General features: G+C 50.6%; 1 protein-coding gene across 1 annotated transcript; it reads right to left on the bottom strand.

Moving 5' to 3' along the window:
• Positions 1-3548: 3548 nt before the first annotated feature.
• On the bottom strand, positions 3549-21103 carry TUSC2 (tumor suppressor 2, mitochondrial calcium regulator). The gene is made up of 3 exons (XM_088459077.1): positions 20829-21103; positions 9359-9479; positions 3549-4606 (listed from the first exon to the last, which is right to left on the bottom strand). The coding sequence occupies exons 1-3, from the start codon at positions 20957-20959 to the stop codon at positions 4541-4543; spliced, it is 318 nt and encodes a 105-aa protein (XP_088315203.1). The 5' UTR covers positions 20960-21103; the 3' UTR covers positions 3549-4540.
• Between the last annotated feature and the right edge of the window lie 2015 nt (positions 21104-23118).

Below are 23118 nucleotides of genomic sequence, written 5' to 3'. Positions count from 1 at the left end.
TCACTTCAGCGAACGCCTTCTGAAGGTGACATTAGCCGCTGTAGCCTATGGGCTACACCGTGCATTATTATCCGGCGGAGGGATCCACCGGAACCCTCCCTGGCTATGGCGGATGTGCATTCCATGGAACTACGCAAGCGCACCACCCCCTGCGCTGGCCGGCAGCTCTCCGGAGACATCACAGGGACTGAGCCCGTGTCCCTGCATGTCCCGGATGATGGGCGTTACTGGCATGTCCTGATCACATTGCAAAAGCGATCCTTGATAAATGGGCCCCCATAATTTAGAAAGCACACTAGTATATATGTAGATATATGGATACAATTGTCCCAAACTATACCGTTATACTGTCATGTGTTATTCTGATGTGTTTTCCATGTATAGACTCTAAGCAATCGTATTTCACTGTGTTGTGTTCATTGATAAGGCAGACTATAAGACTCTGTGAGGAACACGCGGCTATCATGGCGTCTGAGGAGCTGTCCTGAGATGTCATCGTCGTACAACACCTTTATATCTGTGCACCAGCCTTCATTCATGCTCTATAAGGTCTATGCAGATGTAAAATTATGTTGTTAGTGATTTATGTCACTGCTCCGCTCACATAACCTACAGTCGTCCTCACTGTCGTGTTCTCATCCGTATAATAGGCCGGGAAAATGCACAGAACCAGGATTAAGGTTTTCCCTTTACCCGTAGAAGCTGCACGCTGGCTACTCTATCACAGCCACCGGTGTTACAGCCCACACCACCAGATAATCACAACTTGTTCAATGCTAGGTTATGCAGTGAATGAGGGCCCCACAGGTAACCTGATTTAGGGGAGGTGAGTGCTTGGTACATCTGTCAGCCAGGCCTCCCCTTTCCTTGGTGCTTTATTTGTTATGCAGCTGTCTACATGGAAACATATGCACTATAAATATATAAGCTCCATAGAACCACTAGAGCAGGGGTTCCCAACCACGGTCCTCAAGGCACACTAACAGTACAGGTTTTAGGGATAGCCATACTTGAGCACAAGTGACTTAATTAGTACCTCAGTTATTTTGATTAAACCATCTGTGCACAATCATGGATGGGCAGCACAGACGGTGTAATGGTTAGCGTTACTGCCTCACAGCACTAAGGTCATGGGTTCGATTCCCACCACAGCCCTCCCTGTGTGGAGTTTGTATATTCTCCCTGTGCTTGCGTGAGTTTCCTCCGGGTACTCCGGTTTCCTCCCACACTCCAAAAATATACTGGTAGGTTAATTGGCTCCCAACACAAATTAACCCTAGTGTGTGTGTGTATGTGTGTGCATGTGGTAGGGAACATAGAGTGTAAGCTCCACTGGGGCAGGGACTGATGTGAATGGCCAAATATTCTCTGTAAAGCACTGCGGAATATGTGTGCGCTATATAAATAATTGGTAATAATAATAAATATCACTAAAAACAGGACCGTTAGTGTGCCTTGAGGACCGAGGTTGGGAATCACTGCACTAGAGTGTTAGCTCTCAGGAACAGGCCCTCCTCACACTTATTTAATGCACGCCTCCTCACGTGTGTACCTTGTTTTAGTATGCTGTACCCCCACGGCCCAACGCTGTGCATCACTGTGGTGTAATATAATACATAATAAGGGGCCGCTGGCTTTACACAGTGTACTGTAATACTCATTGGCCGCGATTCAAGTCAAAGCGATGATAAATAGCCCTGGGAGGGAGCTCCCGCAGATATTCAATTCAGCGCAATGTTCAGTCCGACTAAAGGAGTTTAAGGTTAAGTCCTGAAAATCTGCATTCTCCGACTTTACAGCGCACTGAATTGAATCGCGCCGGGAGCTTCCTCCCAAGTCTATTCAGCATCGCGCTGAAGTGAATCACGCCCATTACAGCACCTGTGCTCTTAGGAAGACATCAGAAAAAAAGAATGCAGAACAGGTCGTACAGTGCTGATGAAACGCGTATTAGTGCTTTGTTGTCCTATCAAAAAAGGGCCAGAATTCAGAGAATAATCACCGCTACTCACCTGATGTTATAGGTTATACAACACCTGGGGTAATGTCAGCACTCTAGGAAAGTCTAACAATGCTTCTTTTAGTGATTTCTTAAACAATTTTAGGGATATCTTCCTGCTTCTGGGATCAGTTAGACGAATGACAAATTATTCACCGGCATACAACCCAAAAAACGCTCTCCATACAAACGCTATGTTCTGTCCTGCCAGGAAAACCTATTCACCTCCAGTACAAGTCTTTGGCAGAGATTCCTAAGGGGCGTCTGCCCTCATGTGGACAGTCCAGGGTATGACAACGTTTAATGATCTTTTTAGCATTGGAAAAAGTGACTGAGTTATTATGAAAGTTGTATTTCCTGTTCTCGTGGACTCAGTGGGTGACTTAAGGACATATTTGCAGAGCATGGCCTACATAAAATCACTGTTTATACAGAGCCACTGGCATGAGTCTACTTCAACACTCACCTGAATATGAATTGCTGCCTCTCTCTGCTGAACCCATATAACCACCAGAATTCTTAGTAATAGAGAACTGTAGCATAATGTAACACAGTCACAGGAGAAGATTTCAGGGTTCATTTACGAAGCAGCGACTTGGAGGTGAAAATATAAAAAGTAACTCGCTGCCAGTGTAATAACCGCCCGCATGACAATCCCGCCGCACCAATGCCAGCTAATGGTTAGCATTACAGCCTCACAGCAAGCACTGAGGTCGTGGGTTCGAATCCCATCATGGCCCTACCTGTGTGGAGTTTGTATGTTCTCCCTGTGCTTGCGTGGGTTTCCTCCGGGTGCTCTGGTTTCCTCCCAGACTCCAAAAATATACGAGAGAGAGAGAGACAGAGAGAGACAGAGAGAGACAGAGAGAGACAGAGACAGAGAGACAGAGAGAGACAGAGACAGAGAGACAGAGAGACAGAGAGACAGAGAGACAGAGAGACAGAGAGACAGAGAGACAGAGAGAGAGACAGAGAGAGAGACAGAGACAGAGAGAGAGACAGAGACAGAGAGAGAGAGAGAGAGAGAGAGAGAGAGAGAGAGAGAGAGAGAGAGAGAGAGAGAGAGAGAGAGAGAGAGAGAGAGAGAGAGAGAGAGTGTGTGTGTGTGTGTGTGTGTGTGTGTGTGTGTGTGTGTGTGTGTGTGTGTGTGTGTGTGTGTGTGTGTGTGTGTACGTACTACGGCAGTAATAGGGAACATAGATTGTAAGCTCCACTGGGGCAGGGACTGATGTGAATTGCCAAAATATTCTCTGTAAAGCGCTGCGGAATATGTGTGCGCTATATAATTAACTGGTAATAATAAAAATACTGCAGGTCTTTGGGGATTAATACACCTTGTTTAAACGGACATAAGGCGATTTAATTGCTAATGTAAACAGTCTACGGTATCTATAACACATACACACAGCTTATTGGACAAATTACCTCTGTACAGTACACATACAAGCATTACTTGGTGTCATAGATGGTGATCAGCACCGAGCGCACTGTGTGTAGTCGCAGGATATAGGGCACCAAGCACCACTGCCGGGAATAACACAACGCCAAGTTACAAACACAAGTTTTATTGGGAAACTCTCCATGCCCCTGACATCTCCCGATCCTCTAGTAGTCTGGGTACAGCAGTAATCGCGGCATGATGGACTGGAATATGGGGACAGCTCAGAGTGGAGGATGCTGGGAGAAGGGGCGCTTCACAGCTCAGGAATACAGAACACAAAGTAAAATATAAATGTAATAAATAAAACATACATGGAAGGGAGTTACATACAAGTGTGATTGTACCGAGGAGCTTCCACCCGGAGTCCGCTGCACCGATCCTCGTAGCGGTGTGTCGCATAAAGACACGAGAATGTCCCTTCACAGTGCAGCGCATAACAATATTCCGCTATCTTCACGGGTCGTGCCGTGTAGCGGAGACAGACTAAGACAAGGAAACGTGTGCTGGACTCTTAAGACCATATAAATATAATTTGGACTTTTGGTGCTGGAGACCAAAACATTTCTATTTCACATACGGAAAAGCCATTTACCTTCTACATTGTGCCCGATTGCACTTACGCTACAAATCTCTGACCTGGTGTAGAGAGGGAGGTTTTGGGCAGCTGTGAGCAGATACACGGTCAGTATTGAAGTAATAAGTTGTATCCCCTCTTATCAGGATGGTGGGGGAAGGATCTGCACCTCCCAGGCTCGCTCTACTTGTCTTCCCTAGGAAGGGGGTGCAGACAATGGATTACTGGTAAATATTAAAGCAAGAGGGGATACAACTCTAGCAGCCTATAGTCACCTGACCGACGGTGGCCCCAGCAAACGTTACTCTCCGGCAGCGATCTTGTCCGACGCGGCAGAGTGTGTGGTCATTTCATTCGTCACACCCCGAGTCATTGTCTTTATATATACCCCTCAATAGTCTTTACTTGGGGGCTGTCCCTGTATCCCCCCCATCGTTCTCCTCTAGCTCCATTGGGAGCACAGCGTAGGGGGTGCAGAGTTTGGTAGAGGAGGGCACAGCTCGGCAGGCAAGGGTGGTAGCCAGTGTCAGACCTCACACAGTACAACAGGGAAATCCACGTGTATGCACGGATGGTCTAACCGTATGGTGCCCTGGGGGAAGGAAGGAGAACGAGCAGAGTTATTGTCCCCGAAGTTGGGAGAACAAGGCAATATTGGAATATTACAAACACATTTATATCATAATATACCAGATTAGACTATTACAAGTAATTATATTTAATATCTGCATAATCAGTTAGGCTTTAAAAAAAAAATGTACTGCCTACGTGCATTAATATGGTGGTGACTTAGAATATCCGTCGTGAGACGATCAGTGCCGCACAACAGACTCCATCACTCAGCACCACTACAGTCACAGACAAAAATATTGGCGGCCTTGTAGTTTTTATTTTTCTATTAATGCACCAATTATATCATAACATAAAATAACGTGGTATCATTATACCCGCTTAGATGGCCCGGGCACGATGACTGGTATCAATGAGAATTAGTCAGAAATCATTACATTTCACACTACTGTGGTGCCGGCCACATACAATCCCTCATTCAGAGCCTTTGAATAGAGAAAAGGACTCGTTCTCCTGGTTTATGTCACTGTGAACCGTAATATGCCCAGAGAAAGAGAGATAAGACAGGAGATTGTCTGAGAACGTCAGGCAGAAGATTGCAGCCAAACGTGGACAATCTCACAGCTACAAATCAATCTCCTGAGACCTTGATGTTCCCGTTCTCCCTGGACGTGATGCTATCAGGAAGCTTATGGCTCATGGTACAATAGCCGACCTGCATGGACGGAAGTTTGCAGCACAGAATTGTCAGACTGGTGGAGAAAGTTCCTCGCTCATCTGTCAGATACAATCTGACCCTTCAGTCTCCAGGTATCAGCTCACCCAATCCGTCTCCCACTCGCTGACAGGAGGCTGTATGTTAGGAAAGTGTAGGGGGGCAGCTAAAGTTATGCAACAATATACTGCACTTGGTCTGTAACTACCCCAATAGATCACGGACTCTTTAAATACCCCTAGCAAGACTGCACCAGTGTATTCCTGCATCACTGCACCGCAAAGTTGTACTGGATGGACACTTGTATTATCACTGTCATATCCATTTTTGCTCTGGTTCTCAGGCATTAAATAACTCTGCATTGGAGCGGACCTCCGCAATTCCAAAGCTCTCCTTGATCTCAGGAAGTCCCAGCTTCTCTACGACTTCTGGCGGGTTCGGGAACCCCTAACTCGAGATTACACCTTCTTTTCCCAAGAACATAGCTCCTACTCCCGTACAGATATGATTCTGCTCAGCCATGACCTAGCCCTCCGTCTCATGAATGTTCAGGTCTATCCCTTCATCTGGTCTGACCATGCACCTATCTCAGCTGACCTTTCAGGTATCACGGACCGCCCACGCCCATTGACGTGGCGCATGAATGACACTCTCCTCCACAACCAGGACGAAGTCACACGACTTAATAAACACCTTACGGACTACTTTCAGTTAAATGCCCCCCCAGATACCTCCCCTTCGACTGTCTGGATGGCCCATAAGGCTGTAATGAGGGGGGCACCTGATTAGTATGGCCTCCGAAACCAAAAAAGATTTTCTGACCCGTACTAATACTCGCTCTATTAAACTCCAACAACTGGAGGCCAGCACAAACAATCTCCTGACCCCTCTATCTTGAAGGAGCTTCTTACTGTCCGGTGCTCCATTGCCCTCCTACTCTCCCAACATACCGCCTCAAAAGGCTTCGCCAGATATTTTCCGAAAAAGGCGATAAGGCAGACAAGATCCTGGCCTCTAGGCTTCATTCAATGCGAACCCATAAAAATATTCTCATGATCAAAAATTCTAAGAGTCACCTTCTCCATGACCCTGCCGCCATTCCACCTGAATGACTACTATAGCAAGTTATATAACTTGCAGTCTGCCGCCCCCCTCCTCTACCCCACCTACTGATGCAGCAATCCAAAAACTCACCTCCCTCGATTATCCCAGGAAACCCTGGATGACCTGAGCAGAGAGACCTCAGAGGAAGAAATAGTAGCGTCTATTACAGAGCAGAAATCGGGTAAATCTCCTGGGCCTGACGGCTATACTGCTGCATACTACAAGAAGTTTGGAGGTCTTTTAGTTCCCCACATGCACTCCCTTTTTTAATAATGTTCTGCGGGGAGGGGCCTTCCCTGCAGAAATGCTTGAGGCCCGAATTGTTGTGATACCTAAAAAGGGCAAAGACCCCAGTGTTTGTGCGAGCTATAGACCTATTTCCCTGCTTAACCTTGATGTTAAAATTTATGCGAAAATTCTGGCCAACAGGCTCAATCTTGTCCTTCCCTCTTTAGTCCACTATGACCAAGTTGGTCTCATACCAGGTCACCAGGCACGGGATAATACCCGCAGGACGGTAGATCTGATTCATATTATTAACTCCAGGCGATCCCCAGCTATTATTCTCTCTCTGGATGCTGAAAAATCATTTGATAGGATCTCCTGGGGTTTCATGTCTCATGCCCTACAGTCCTTTGGGTTGTCGGGGAACTTCCTGACGGGCGTCATGGCCTTCTATTCTGTCCCTTCAGCTAGAGTCTCCATTAATGGAATCCCATCCGATTTATTATCCATTTCCAACAGCACCAGACAGGGATGTCCCCTCTCCCCCTTAAACTTTGCCCTGATAATTGAGCCTCTATCCTCCCTTGTCCGCCTTAATCCTAGCATCAGGGGTGTGCGGGTCGGGAACATCTCCTCTAAAATTGACCTTTTTGCGGATGACATTCTGCTTACGCTTACTCAACCTCAGATCTCTTTGCCCAAAATTTACAACCTCCTGGATATTTATAGCGCACTTTTCGGGTACAAAATCAATTACTCTAGATTGGAGGCCATGCTTCTTCATGTCCCCCATCGGGACGCTAAGTCCCTTAAGTCCTTTTATAATTTTAAATGGCAACATAAAAAACTTAAATACCTTGGGATCTTCCTGACTTCCCATTATAACTTGCTGTACCAGGAAAACTTCCCACAACTTTTCACAAAGCTACACGCAGACCTGACCCTCTTGGAAGGAACTTATTTTGTGGCTGAATATCCTTCCTAAATGGCTCTATCTATTCCAAACACCCCCTATAGCTGTTCCCCACTCTCTCCTCCATAAAATCCAGAAGAGCATTACCCGCTTTATTTGGAATGGTAAACCCCCCCCAGGTTATATTCTGCCATTCTTAAAAAGCCTATTTCCAAGGGTGGTAGGGGTCTTCCAGATTTTAAACTATACTACTTGTCTACCCACTTTTCTCAAATTGCTTCCTCCTATTCTCCCCCTGAAATAACATCCTGGCTTGACATTGAAGCCAACCTTATTAATTTCCCAGATTTGTCCGCTCTCTGGGGCTTACAAAAGAGATATCGCCCCCCCCCCTCCTCCAGTCTCCCACCTACTCTTCAATTCCTACTACATCTATGGAATCTATACTCCGTTAAATTCTCAATCACCTCTCCTATGTCTCCCCTAACACCCATATGGAACAATCCCTGTTTTCCACCGGGCCTACAAACGACCCACATGGCATGGTGGACACATCTGGCCCTCAAATTTCCTGTGGACTCTAGCGCAGGTGGGCATTGGCTTTCCTTCTCAGAACTACAGTCGAAAGCTCCTACCCAACCCCTCCGTCCCTTTGAATGTTGCCAAATACGGCACTTTCTATAATCTATGCCACAAGATTCACTTCTACGCACCCTCACCCCCTTTGAACACCTCTGCAGGTTCCACCCCATGTCCAAAGGAATGATTTCCCAAATTTATAGTATCCTTATTGATGTTGCTTTTTCAACTCGTAATCCAGACGAACCTCCTTGGGAGACGGATCTTGGCCCGCCACCAGACGAGGAGGCTTGGGACGACATGAGACAGGCCATTGCCAGATGCTCCATTTCTACACAGTTTAAGGAAACATCATATAAATTATATTACCGCTGGTACTATACCCCAGTGCCACTCTCACAAATGTTTCCTTCTACCTCACCTCTCTGCTGGAGAAACTGTGGCTTCCGGGGATACTCTTACCTATATCTGGTGGACTTGCCCGGTCCTTAATACTTTTTGGACCTCGGTCCATACCCTTTCAATTCAGCTCTTTGAAGCTCCGATCCCACGGGACCCATGGATTTTTCTACTATGTTATCCTCCTCCCGATCTTTCCAAGCGCTCCCAGAAATTGTTATCCCATATTCTAGTAGTTCCCAGACAATGAATAGCCCGCCAATGGAAAAATCCCTCTCCCGCCATCTCTTTCTGCCTTCAAATCGCAAATTTGGCATATTGCGGCAATGAAGATGATTACTCCATGATAGGAGCCATCTATTTGCCCAAGTATGGGCTCCTTGGCTCTCCTGTGAGAGCACCCCACACTCTTGAACCTTGTATTTCCTCCACTGAACCCGTGTGCGGCGGGAGGGTCTTACACCCCACCCCACTCTTTCGTGTTTGCTTTATTACCTTGGATAGGTCCTCCTCCTCCTCTTTGTTTTAATATCTTTTAAATATCCTTCAGATGTTTTAATCTCTCTAGTACTGTTCCCCTCCCTTACACCTCCATGCCCCCTCTCTCCCCCCCCCCCCCCCGTTCCCTGTTTTCTATTCATTTTGTTTACATATACAGATCTATATTGTATTTTCTCTATATATTTGAAAATGTGTCTCATTGTTGAGGCTATTTGCACTCATGCCTGTTTATATGCTCAGTCTGTTTATTCTTATGTGCGTTTTATATAAAGAATTTAAAATAAATAAATAACTCTCATCAAAGGCCACAATGTATCTCACACAGCCGCTGTGGTTACCTGAGGCCGCAGGTTCTTGTGGATACGTTTCAGTTTCGCTCGTTTACGACCGTTCTTGGTCACGATTGTTTCCTCGTAGAATTCATGTGCCAGATCCCCATCTTCATCAAAGTACATGGAGCTATTAGGAAAAAAAAGAGACCTATTAAATACACAAACGTAACTACATGAACCCCGCACACTATGTAATCTATACAGGAGATGACACTCTGCACTATTTCTAATACAGTAGGGAGTCAGCTGTGATACTGTACAGGGGCCCTGTGGAGCCGCTAATGTGTCACACGAGGTCGGCGCAGGACAAAGGTCGCCACAGACACTGTGACACCGATACGGAACTGTGTGCTCGTAACCCAGGGTAACCACATCTACCTGTGCACCTGCTGCTGGGAACTCTAAAGTTAATGATGAACTGATGTAAATTGCTGCTGCCAAGGTGACATGTATGATAACGAACTAACGGAGGTCACCACCCTGAGCTGCAAAAGGAAGCAAACAGGCCGGAGCATTGCAGAACTACAGCTACATGCTAGATCTATATAATCTCTCTCCTACCGCGCACTAAGTCACACTTTTAATGTACATTAACATTACAGCGTTTAACTAAAATGTTTGTTATTGTGAGTGGATTGTGTGTAGTGTCAGATAGATAGATAGATAGATAGATAGATAGATAGATAGATAGATAGATATATAATGGGAGCTCTGCACTCACCATATATATTATAGACACTCCAAGCTGTATTAGCTATACTTTATAAACAGGGAATGTTACATTCAATTGCTGCAACATTTGCTAAGATGACCGACGGCTCCAATGTCTTCCCCATCTGCTCCGTCCTTCTCTATCACTCAGAATTGTGAACATGGAAATTGCTATCGCATGAATGTTAAACAATCTGTGAAGCGTCCCATATATTTTCTGGTTGTTATGCCAAAGTCACTTTACCAATGATAACTTAGGCTGGGTACACACTGGAGCGACGGGCATTCATTCCGACATCGGCACAAATCCCTGTGAACGATGATTGTGCATCCACGCAGGACGACTTTAATGAACGAGGGAACAATTACCGTTACGTCATTTATTATCAATACACTGGCCGCTAGCGATATCGCTAGGTTTGATGTACAGCACATCAAACCCAGCGACCATGGGAAAGCGCAATCATGCGTAAACACTGAGCGATGTAGGAGATAAGTCGTTACGAAACGGCATATCGTCCCTGACATCGCTCCAGTGTGTACCGGCCTTTACTAGAGGAAAAGATTTTGTGGGTAATCACCAGCAACCTAATCACCACTGACATCTGCAAGTAAACAGGATCACACTATGGGGGTCATTCAGACGCGCTCGCGAGCGGCAGTACGCTCGCAAGCGGGTCGATGTTCCCCACTGCGCATGCGCACGATGGAGGGAGCTCCGTCGTGCGCATGCGCGAGACCCGGGGAGCGACGGGCTTTCCATCGCTCCGGGTCTCGCACCAAAGGGGGCGTGCTGTCGATGTTGATTGACAGCACGCCCCCTTTGGTGGGCGTGCTGGGGGCGTGCCTGCCAGACGGAGGCGTTCCCATGGGAACGCCTACCGTCTGAAGCCGGCCCCGCTGAAATCACTAGTGATGTCAGTGGGAGTGATTTTGGCTCTGATAGAGCCAAAATCACTCCAGGGCTTGTGGCAGGGAGACCCTACCGCAGGGTCTTCGTCGCAAGTCCGATGGTCGCGATGGTCAAGACCATCGCGACCATCTTTTTGGCCGCTCACATATGCTGTGGGTGGTCATCCACAGCTATACGAGCGGCCAGGAGGCCGCTCCATTTTCATGGAGGAGGGTCCCGATTCAGAGCGAGCGCTCTGGTCAGAGCGTCCGGCTCTGAATCAGGCCCTATGTATATTACTTTGTTATTTACATATATCGGCTGAGAAATTGAAAATCTTGAGATCATTGTCCACTTTACCTTGGAGGGACCATTAACCTGTAAATTGGTATTTAGCTCAGAGCGCAGGTTCACTTTCATTTCTGTTTTATTAGTTTAGCTTTTACTTAGTGTATGTGTACAGTCCACGTTGAGGCAGCAACTCCCAACTCTGAACGAATAACGTCACCGATGCCCTCCTAGGCATCTCCGCAAGGGATCCAACATACAGCATTATACACAGTGTGTTGGGCTGCAGTTAAATGTAGTGTGTGTACGTGTAATATATATCATATATATATATCAGGACGGTGTAAGAGAGGAAGGGTCAGACTACTCCATGCAGGCCCCTCCTCTCTGTGGTGCAGTAGACTCTTGCACTGTTCCAGAGTACACTGTGCATGCGCAGGTCTCCGGTAACATGGCGCCGGCACCATTGTCCTGGAGACACCTCTACTGTGCCATGTGCAAAGCTCTGGGAAAATGGTCACCGCACCATTTTCCTGGTGATTTGCGCAGCAGCATTGGCGCGGGAGCCCGGAGAGGTGAGTTGTAATAATGTGTGCAGTGTGAGCCCCCCGGGACCCTGTGCAACACACACACACCATTATAGACACGCCAATGACACACTTGCCTTAACTTTGCCTGTAATCCGAGACACGTAAGAATCACACAGGGTCTGGGGCTGGCTCCAACTCACCTGGTATTAATCAGCCACAGATCTTGTGTCATTCACATATGTCCCCGGATTACAGGGGTGTAGCGTTCCCGTTAGGCTGTTTTAGCGGGGTACGGCACCCTGCCCTCCAGAAAAGCACCATGCCCTCACAGCCTGCAGTTGCCGTCTTCACCCGCGGCGACCCGGTCACCGCCGGAGAATAGAGGGGCTGCCCGGCGTGTCCGTAAGTGCCGGGCACGCCCAGACGGAGGTGCCCTCTCTAGCTCCGGCGCCCTGACTGCCACCGGAGCTAGAGTGAACACTAGGGGTGATACGGCAAGCCTGTGTGTGTGTGTACACATGGGGAGTGCGTGTAATACAGGGCTGTACATACATGTAGGGGAGTGCCTGTACACATGGGGAGTGTGTGTAATACAGGGCTGTACATACATGTAGGGGAGTGCCTGTACACATGGGGAGTGTGTGTAATACAGGGCTGTACATACATGTAGGGGAGTGCCTGTACACATGGGGAGTGCGTGTAATACAGGGCTGTACATACATGTAGGGGAGTGCCTGTATACATGGGGAGTGTGTAATACAGGGCTGTACATACATGTAGGGGAGTGCCTGTACACATGGGGAGTGTGTGTAATACAGGGCTGTACATACATGTAGGGGAGTGCCTGTACACATGGGGAGTGTGTGTAATACAGGGCTGTACATACATGTAGGGGAGTGCCTGTACACATGGGGAGTGTGTGTAATACAGGGCTGTACATACATGTAGGGGAGTGCCTGTACACATGGGGAGTGTGTGTGATACAGGGCTGTACATACATGTAGGGGAGTGCCTGTACACATGGGGAGTGTGTGTGATACAGGGCTGTACATACATGTAGGGGAGTGCCTGTACACATGGGGAGTGTGTGTGATACAGGGCTGTACATACATGTAGGGGAGTGCCTGTACACATGGGGAGTGCGTGTGATACAGGGCTGTACATACATGTAGGGGAGTGCCTGTACACATGGGGAGTGCGTGTAATACAGGGCTGTACATACATGTAGGGGAGTGCCTGTACACATGGGGAGTGTGTGTAATACAGGGCTGTACATACATGTAGGGGAGTGCCTGTACACTGTACACATGGGGAGTGTGTGTAATACAGGGCTGTACATACATGTAGGGGAGTGCCTGTACACATGGGGAGTGTGTGTAATACAGGGCTGTACATACATGTAGGGGAGTGCCTGTACACATGGGGAGTGTGTGTAATACAGGGCTGTACATACATGTAGGGGAGTGCCTGTACACATGGGGAGTGTGTGTAATACAGGGCTGTACATACATGTAGGGGAGTGCCTGTATACGGAGTGTGTGTAATACATGTAGCGGAGTGCCTGTGTACATGGGGAGTGCGTGTAATACAGGGCTGTACACACATGTATACATGGGAATATATATATATATTATATATAGCATCCTACCCTCCAGCATCATGCACACAGCGCTCGGCTCCTGGGCTTCCCACCTGATGTATGGCTGCTGTCACCTGTGCTGTTCTGTGCTATATGGCTGCTGTCAGTCACCTGTGCTATATGGCTGCTGTCACCTGTGCTGTATGTATGGCTGCTGTCACCTGTGCTGTATGTATGGCTGCTGTCACCTGCGCTGTATGTATGGCCGCCGTCACCTGCGCTGTATGTATGGCCGCCGTCACCTGTGCTGTATGTATGGCTGCTGTCACCTGCGCTGTATGTATGGCTGCTGTCACCTGTGCTGTGTGGCTGCTGTCACCTGTGCTGTATGTATGGCTGCTGTCACCTGTGCTGTATGTATGGCTGCTGTCACCTGCGCTGTATGTATGGCCGCCGTCACCTGTGCTGTATGTATGGCTGCTGTCACCTGTGCTGTATGTATGGCTGCTGTCACCTGCGCTGTATGTGTGGCTGCTGTCACCTGTGCTGTATGTGTGGCTGCTGTCACTTGTGCTGTATGTGTGGCTGCTGTCACCTGTGCTGTATGTGTGGCTGCTGTCACCTGCGCTGTATGTGTGGCTGCTGTCACCTGCGCTGTATGTGTGGCTGCTGTCACCTGTGCTGTATGTATGGCTGCTGTCACCTGTGCTGTATGTGTGGCTGCTGTCACCTGCGCTGTGTGTGTGGCTGCTGTCACCTGTGCTGTATGTATGGCTGCTGTCACCTGTGCTGTATGTATGGCTGCTGTCACCTGTGCTGTATGTGTGGCTGCTGTCACCTGTGCTGTATGTGTGGCTGCTGTCACCTGCGCTGTATGTCACCTGCGCTGTATGTATGGCCGCCGTCACCTGCGCTGTATGTATGGCCGCCGTCACCTGTGCTGTATGTATGGCTGCTGTCACCTGCGCTGTATGTATGGCTGCTGTCACCTGTGCTGTATGTGTGGCTGCTGTCACCTGTGCTGTATGTGTGGCTGCTGTCACCTGCGCTGTATGTCACCTGCGCTGTATGTATGGCCGCCGTCACCTGCGCTGTATGTATGGCCGCCGTCACCTGTGCTGTATGTATGGCTGCTGTCACCTGCGCTGTATGTATGGCTGCTGTCACCTGTGCTGTGTGGCTGCTGTCACCTGTGCTGTATGTATGGCTGCTGTCACCTGTGCTGTATGTATGGCTGCTGTCACCTGTGCTGTATGTATGGCTGCTGTCACCTGCGCTGTATGTATGGCCGCCGTCACCTGTGCTGTATGTATGGCTGCTGTCACCTGCGCTGTATGTATGGCCGCCGTCACCTGTGCTGTATGTATGGCCGCCGTCACCTGTGCTGTATGTGTGGCTGCCGTCACCTGTGCTGTATGTATGGCTGCTGTCACCTGCGCTGTGTGGCCGCTGTCACCTGCGCTGTATGTATGGCTGCTGTCACCTGTGCTGTATGTATGGCCGCTGTCACCTGCGCTGTATGTGTGGCTGCTGTCACCTGTGCTGTATGTGTGGCTGCCGTCACCTGTGCTGTATGTGTGGCTGCCGTCACCTGTGCTGTATGTGTGGCTGCCGTCACCTGTGCTGTATGTGTGGCTGCCGTCACCTGTGCTGTATGTGTGGCTGCTGTCACCTGTGCTGTATGTGTGGCTGCTGTCACCTGTGCTGTATGTGTGGCTGCTGTCACCTGCGCTGTATGTGTGGCTGCTGTCACCTGCGCTGTATGTGTGGCTGCCGTCACCTGTGCTGTATGTATGGCTGCTGTCACCTGTGCTGTATGTATGGCCGCTGTCACCTGCGCTGTATGTATGGCTGCCGTCACCTGTGCTGTATGTATGGCTGCTGTCACCTGCGCTGTATGTATGGCCGCCGTCACCTGTGCTGTATGTGTGGCCGCCGTCACCTGTGCTGTATGTGTGGCTGCCGTCACCTGTGCTGTATGTATGGCTGCTGTCACCTGCGCTGTGTGGCCGCTGTCACCTGCGCTGTATGTATGGCTGCTGTCACCTGTGCTGTATGTATGGCCGCTGTCACCTGCGCTGTATGTGAGGCTGCTGTCACCTGTGCTGTATGTGTGGCTGCCGTCACCTGTGCTGTATGTGTGGCTGCTGTCACCTGTGCTGTATGTGTGGCTGCCGTCACCTGCGCTGTATGTGTGGCTGCTGTCACCTGTGCTGTATGTATGGCCGCTGTCACCTGTGCTGTATGTATGGCTGCTGTCACCTGTGCTGTATGTATGGCTGCTGTCACCTGTGCTGTATGTATGGCTGCCGTCACCTGTGCTGTATGTATGGCTGCCGTCACCTGTGCTGTATGTGTGGCTGCCGTCACCTGTGCTGTATGTGTGGCTGCTGTCACCTGTGCTGTATGTGTGGCCGCTGTCACCTGCGCTGTATGTGTGGCTGCCGTCACCTGTGCTGTGTGTATGGCCGCTGTCACCTGTGCTGTATGTATGGCCGCTGTCACCTGTGCTGTGTGTATGGCCGCTGTCACCTGTGCTGTGTGTATGGCCGCTGTCACCTGCGCTGTATGTATGGCCGCTGTATGGCCGCTGTCACCTGTGCTGTGTGTATGGCCGCTGTCACCTGTGCTGTATGTATGGCTGCCGTCACCTGTGCTGTATGTATGGCCGCTGTCACCTGCGCTGTGTGTATGGCCGCTGTCACCTGCGCTGTATGTATGGCCGCTGTCACCTGTGCTGTGTGTATGGCTGCCGTCACCTGCGCTGTATGTATGGCTGCCGTCACCTGCGCTGTATGTATGGCCGCTGTCACCTGCGCTGTATGTATGGCCGCTGTCACCTGCGCTGTATGTATGGCCGCTGTCACCTGCGCTGTGTGTATGGCCGCTGTCACCTGCGCTGTGTGTATGGCCGCTGTCACCTGCGCTGTATGTATGGCCGCTGTCACCTGCGCTGTGTGTATGGCCGCTGTCACCTGCGCTGTGTGTATGGCCGCTGTCACCTGCGCTGTGTGTATGGCCGCTGTCACCTGTGCTGTATGTATGGCCGCTGTCACCTGTGCTGTATGTATGGCCGCTGTCACCTGTGCTGTGTGTATGGCCGCTGTCACCTGCTGTCACCTGCGCTGTATGTATGGCCGCTGTCACCTGTGCTGTATGTATGGCCGCTGTCACCTGTGCTGTGTGTATGGCCGCTGTCACCTGCTGTCACCTGCGCTGTATGTATGGCCGCTGTCACCTGCGCTGTGTGTATGGCCGCTGTCACCTGCGCTGTGTGTATGGCCGCTGTCACCTGTGTTGTATGTATGGCCGCTGTCACCTGTGCTGTGTGTATGGCCGCTGTCACCTGTGCTGTGTGTATGGCCGCTGTCACCTGTGCTGTATGTATGGCCGCTGTCACCTGCGCTGTATGTATGGCCGCTGTCACCTGTGCTGTATGTGTGGCTGCTGTCACCTGCGCTGTATGTCACCTGTGCTGTGTGTATGGCCGCTGTCACCTGTGCTGTGTGTATGGCCGCCGTCACCTGCGCTGTGTGTATGGCCGCCGTCACCTGCGCTGTGTGTATGGCCGCTGTCACCTGTGCTGTGTGTATGGCCGCTGTCACCTGCGCTGTGTGTATGGCCGCTGTCACCTGCGCTGTGTGTATGGCCGCTGTCACCTGCGCTGTGTGTATGGCCGCTGTCACCTGCGCTGTGTGTATGGCCGCCGTCACCTGCGCTGTGTGTATGGCCGCCGTCACCTGCGCTGTGTGTATGGCCGCCGTCACCTGTGCTGTGTGTATGGCCGCCGTCACCTGTGCTGTGTGTATGGCCGCCGTCACCTGTGCTGTGTGTATGGCCGCCGTCACCTGTGCTGTGTGTATGGCCGCCGTCACCTGTGCTGTGTGTATGGCCGCCGTCACCTGTGCTGTGTGTATGGCCGCCGTCACCTGTGCTGTGTGTATGGCCGCCGTCACCTGTGCTGTGTGTATGGCCGCCGTCACCTGTGCTGTGTGTATGGCCGCCGTCACCTGTGCTGTGTGTATGGCCGCCGTCACCTGTGCTGTGTGTATGGCCGCCGTCACCTGTGCTGTGTGTATGGCCGCCGTCACCTGTGCTGTGTGTATGGCCGCCGTCACCTGTGCTGTGTGTATGGCCGCCGTCACCTGTGCTGTGTGTATGGCCGCCGTCACCTGTGCTGTGTGTATGGCCGCCGTCACCTGTGCTGTGTGTATGGCCGCCGTCACCTGTGCTGTGTGTATGGCCGCCGTCACCTGTGCTGTGTGTATGGCCGCTGTCACCTGTGCTGTGTGTATGGCCGCTGTCACCTGTGCTGTGTGTATGGCCGCCGTCACCTGTGCTGTATGTATGGCCGCCGTCACCTGTGCTGTGTGTATGGCCGCTGTCACCTGCGCTGTATGTATGGCCGCTGTCACCTGTGCTGTATCCGCCGTCACCTGTGCTGTGTGTATGGCCGCTGTCACCTGTGCTGTATGTATGGCCGCTGTCACCTGTGCTGTATGTATGGCCGCTGTCACCTGCGCTGTATGTGTGGCTGCTGTCACCTGCGCTGTATGTCACCTGTGCTGTGTGTATGGCCGCTGTCACCTGTGCTGTATGTATGGCCGCCGTCACCTGTGCTGTGTGTATGGCCGCCGTCACCTGTGCTGTGTGTATGGCCGCTGTCACCTGCGCTGTATGTATGGCCGCTGTCACCTGCGCTGTATGTATGGCCGCTGTCACCTGTGCTGTGTGTATGGCCGCTGTCACCTGTGCTGTGTGTATGGCCGCTGTCACCTGTGCTGTGTGTATGGCCGCTGTCACCTGTGCTGTGTGTATGGCCGCTGTCACCTGTGCTGTGTGTATGGCTGCTGTCACCTGTGCTGTGTGGCTGCTGTCACCTGTGCTGTATGTATGGCCGCTGTCACCTGTGCTGTATGTATGGCCGCCGTCACCTGTGCTGTATGTATGGCCGCCGTCACCTGTGCTGTATGTATGGCCGCCGTCACCTGTGCTGTGTGTATGGCCGCTGTCACCTGTGCTGTATGTATGGCCGCTGTCACCTGTGCTGTATGTATGGCCGCTGTCACCTGCGCTGTATGTGTGGCTGCTGTCACCTGCGCTGTATGTCACCTGTGCTGTGTGTATGGCCGCTGTCACCTGTGCTGTATGTATGGCCGCCGTCACCTGTGCTGTGTGTATGGCCGCCGTCACCTGTGCTGTGTGTATGGCCGCTGTCACCTGTGCTGTGTGTATGGCCGCTGTCACCTGTGCTGTGTGTATGGCCGCTGTCACCTGCGCTGTGTGTATGGCCGCTGTCACCTGCGCTGTATGTATGGCCGCTGTCACCTGCGCTGTATGTATGGCCGCTGTCACCTGCGCTGTATGTATGGCCGCTGTCACCTGTGCTGTGTGTATGGCCGCTGTCACCTGTGCTGTGTGTATGGCCGCTGTCACCTGCGCTGTATGTATGGCCGCTGTCACCTGCGCTGTATGTATGGCCGCTGTCACCTGTGCTGTGTGTATGGCCGCTGTCACCTGTGCTGTGTGTATGGCCGCTGTCACCTGTGCTGTGTGTATGGCCGCTGTCACCTGTGCTGTGTGTATGGCCGCTGTCACCTGTGCTGTGTGTATGGCTGCTGTCACCTGTGCTGTGTGGCTGCTGTCACCTGTGCTGTATGTATGGCTGCTGTCACCTGTGCTGTATGTATGGCCGCTGTCACCTGTGCTGTATGTATGGCTGCTGTCACCTGCGCTGTATGTATGGCCGCTGTCACCTGTGCTGTATGTATGGCTGCTGTCACCTGTGCTGTGTGGCTGCTGTCACCTGTGCTGTGTGTATGGCCGCTGTCACCTGTGCTGTATGTATGGCCGCTGTCACCTGTGCTGTATGTATGGCCGCTGTCACCTGTGCTGTATGTATGGCTGCTGTCACCTGTGCTGTATGTATGGCTGCTGTCACCTGTGCTGTGTGTATGGCCGCTGTCACCTGTGCTGTGTGTATGGCCGCTGTCACCTGTGCTGTGTGTATGGCCGCTGTCACCTGCGCTGTGTGTATGGCCGCTGTCACCTGCGCTGTGTGTATGGCCGCTGTCACCTGTGCTGTGTGTATGGCCGCCGTCACCTGTGCTGTATGTATGGCCGCTGTCACCTGTGCTGTGTGTATGGCCGCTGTCACCTGTGCTGTGTGTATGGCCGCTGTCACCTGTGCTGTATGTATGGCCGCCGTCACCTGTGCTGTATGTATGGCCGCCGTCACCTGTGCTGTGTGTATGGCCGCCGTCACCTGTGCTGTGTGTATGGCCGCTGTCACCTGTGCTGTGTGTATGGCCGCTGTCACCTGTGCTGTGTGTATGGCCGCTGTCACCTGTGCTGTATGTATGGCCGCTGTCACCTGTGCTGTATGTATGGCTGCCGTCACCTGTGCTGTATGTATGGCCGCTGTCACCTGTGCTGTGTGTATGGCCGCTGTCACCTGCGCTGTATGTATGGCCGCTGTCACCTGTGCTGTATGTATGGCTGCCGTCACCTGTGCTGTGTGTATGGCCGCTGTCACCTGCGCTGTATGTATGGCCGCTGTCACCTGTGCTGTATGTATGGCTGCCGTCACCTGTGCTGTATGTATGGCCGCTGTCACCTGTGCTGTGTGTATGGCCGCTGTCACCTGTGCTGTGTGTATGGCCGCTGTCACCTGTGCTGTGTGTATGGCCGCTGTCACCTGCGCTGTATGTATGGCCGCTGTATGGCCGCTGTCACCTGTGCTGTGTGTATGGCCGCTGTCACCTGTGCTGTATGTATGGCCGCTGTCACCTGTGCTGTGTGTATGGCCGCTGTCACCTGTGCTGTGTGTATGGCCGCTGTCACCTGTGCTGTGTGTATGGCCGCTGTCACCTGCGCTGTATGTATGGCCGCTGTATGGCCGCTGTCACCTGTGCTGTATGTATGGCCGCTGTCACCTGTGCTGTGTGTATGGCCGCTGTCACCTGTGCTGTGTGTATGGCCGCTGTCACCTGTGCTGTGTGTATGGCCGCTGTCACCTGCGCTGTATGTATGGCCGCTGTATGGCCGCTGTCACCTGTGCTGTGTGTATGGCCGCTGTCACCTGTGCTGTATGTATGGCCGCTGTCACCTGTGCTGTGTGTATGGCCGCTGTCACCTGTGCTGTGTGTATGGCCGCTGTCACCTGTGCTGTGTGTATGGCCGCTGTCACCTGCGCTGTATGTATGGCCGCTGTATGGCCGCTGTCACCTGTGCTGTATGTATGGCCGCTGTCACCTGTGCTGTGTGTATGGCCGCTGTCACCTGTGCTGTGTGTATGGCCGCTGTCACCTGTGCTGTGTGGCTGCCGTCACCTGTGTAGCACTAGGTAATAGATGGAGACAGGTTTGTCAGCACAGGTGGCTGCAGTCATACATCAGGTGGGAAGCCCAGGGGCAGAGCGCTGTGTACCGGGTACAGGGGGTCATGGTGGAGGGTCAGCAGTATGCGGGGACTCACCCGCGCCGGGTGAAGATGAAGGGGGTGGCCTTGCGGATCCGGGCCACACTCTGCTCGCTGTTGCCGGGGCTGTCCGCTCCCGGGGAGGAGAAGGGCCACAGGCCCCGGGCTCTGGAGCCGCTACTGCCCATGCCGGGTAACGGAGCACGGTGCCACCGGGGAGTAGCAGCGGCGACCCCGGCTCCTGTCACACACGTTCCGCTATTCCTTTGCGTCACTTCCGGTGCTGGCTGTGACTGAGAAGGGCGGGGCTAGCGCCAGAGCGAGGCGTGAGACGCAGACAGGTGACACAGAGGTCCCGCCCAACTCTTCGCCGCCGCCACCACCAGGGCAACAAAGACCCCCCCCTGTCACGTGACTCATGTAATAATAACTACTCACATTATATATATACATCCTGTATCCTATACATGTAACTGGGGGTAATAATAATGTCCTGTACCTAATATATATAATTCTATCCTGCACCCTATACATGTAACTGGGGGTAATAATAATGTCCTGTACCTAATATATATAATTCTATCCTATATCCTGTACATATAATGTACTATTATATTTATGTCCTGGAGTAATAATGATATCCTGTACCCCATTAAAAAATAAATAAATATATAATTATATAACTATAACCTGTATCATATATATGTAACTGGGGGTATATAATATCCTGTACCTGATTATATATACACATATTGAAATGCCAAAAGTCATAATAGGAGAGCAGTATGTGTGTACACAGTACCAGTCAAAAGTTTGGACACACCTTCTCATTCAATGGTTTTTGTTTATTTAAATTATTTTCAACATAGTACATTAATACTGAAAACATCAGAACTATGAAAGATCACATATGGTATTATGTTGTAAACAAAAAAGTGTTAAACAAGTCAAAATATGTTTTATATTTTAGATTCCTCAAAGTAGCCCCCTTTTGCTTGGATGACAGCTTTGCACACTCTTGGCATTCTCTCAGTCAGCACCATGAGGTATCTCCTGGATGGTTTTCCAACAGTCTTGAAGGAGTTCCCAGAGGTGCTGAGCACTTGTTGGCTGCTTTTCCTTCACTCTGCGTCCAACTCATCCCAAACCAGCTCAATTGGGTTTAGGTCGGGTGATTGTGGAGGCCAGGTCATCTGACGCAACACTCCATCACTTTCCTTCTTGGTCAAGTAGCCATTACATAGCCTGGAGGTGTGTTTGGGGTCATTGTCTTGTTGAAAAACAAATGATGGTCCCAGTAAGTGCAAACAAGATGGGATGGCATGGCGCTGCAGAATGCTGTGGTAGCCATGCTGATTAAGTGTGCTTTGAATTTTGAATAAATCACCAAGAGTGTCACCAGCAAAGCACCATCACACCTCCTCCTCCATTCTTCACAGTGGGAACCACACATGCAGAAACTATCCGCTCACTTTCTCTGCGTCTCACAAAGACATGGCGGTTGGAACCAAAAATCTCAAATTTGGACTCATCAGATCAAAGTAGATTTCCACTGGTCTAATGTCCATTCCTTGTGTTTCTTGGCCCAAACAATTCTCTTCTTCTTCTTGTTCATCCTCAGTGGCTTCTTCGCAGCAATACAACCATGAAGGCCTGATTCACGCAGTCTCCTCTGAGCAGTTGATGTTGAGATTTGTCTGCTACTTGAACTCTGAAGACTTTATGTGGTCTCTAATCTGAGGTGCTGTTAAGTAGTGATTTCTGAGTCTGGTAACTCTAATGAACTTATCCTCTGCAGCAGAGGTAATTCTTGGTCTTCCTTTCCTGGGGCGGTCCTCACGATAGCCAGTTTCATAACGTTTGATGGTTTTTGCAACTGCACTTGAGGATACATTCAAAGTTCTTGAAATTTTCCGTATCGACTGACCTTCATGTTGTCAAGTAATGATGGACTGTCGTTTCTCTTTACTGAGTTGAGTGTTGGTGCCATAATTTGGATTACAACAGTAGTCAAATAGTGGTGTCCACTGTGTACTAACCCTACCTCTGCACAACACAACTGATGGTCTCAAACACATTCAGAGGGGTATTCAATATGAAACGTTAACTTCACTGTCGAAGTTAACGTTTCATATCGGAGTTTTTTTCTGCGTTAAGTCTGGTGCGCGCTCCCGCTTATCCCCATATTCAATATAAAATTAACGAAAACGGGAAACATCGAAGTTGGATTTGCGTAAAGTTACGAATTTTTCCTTAAAATAATTGTAAGACCCCCCTAAAGTTGTAAAAACATGGGGGAACACTATGGGTACCCCCGTTTTAGCCTTTAATTGAAAGTCGGGGATTT

This window comes from Taudactylus pleione, unplaced genomic scaffold (genome assembly GCF_031769625.1).
Source record: "Taudactylus pleione unplaced genomic scaffold, aTauple2 ptg000893l, whole genome shotgun sequence".
NCBI lineage: Eukaryota > Metazoa > Chordata > Amphibia > Anura > Myobatrachidae > Taudactylus > Taudactylus pleione.
This window is presented reverse-complemented; position numbering and strand designations above follow the sequence as displayed.

What these genes read in the sequence shown, in the direction of transcription:
- TUSC2 (XM_088459077.1), bottom strand. Translation starts at nt 20,959, where the DNA reads ATGGGCAGTAGCGGCTCCAGAGCCCGGGGCCTGTGGCCCTTCTCCTCC. An exon ending in TTCATCTTCACCCGGCGCGG is followed by an intron (nt 9,480 to 20,828) that starts GTGAGTCCCCGC and finishes TTTTCCTAATAG; the next exon opens with CTCCATGTACTTTGATGAAG. An exon ending in ACAAGAACCTGCGGCCTCAG is followed by an intron (nt 4,607 to 9,358) that starts GTAACCACAGCG and finishes TCCTTCCCCCAG; the next exon opens with GGCACCATACGGTTAGACCA.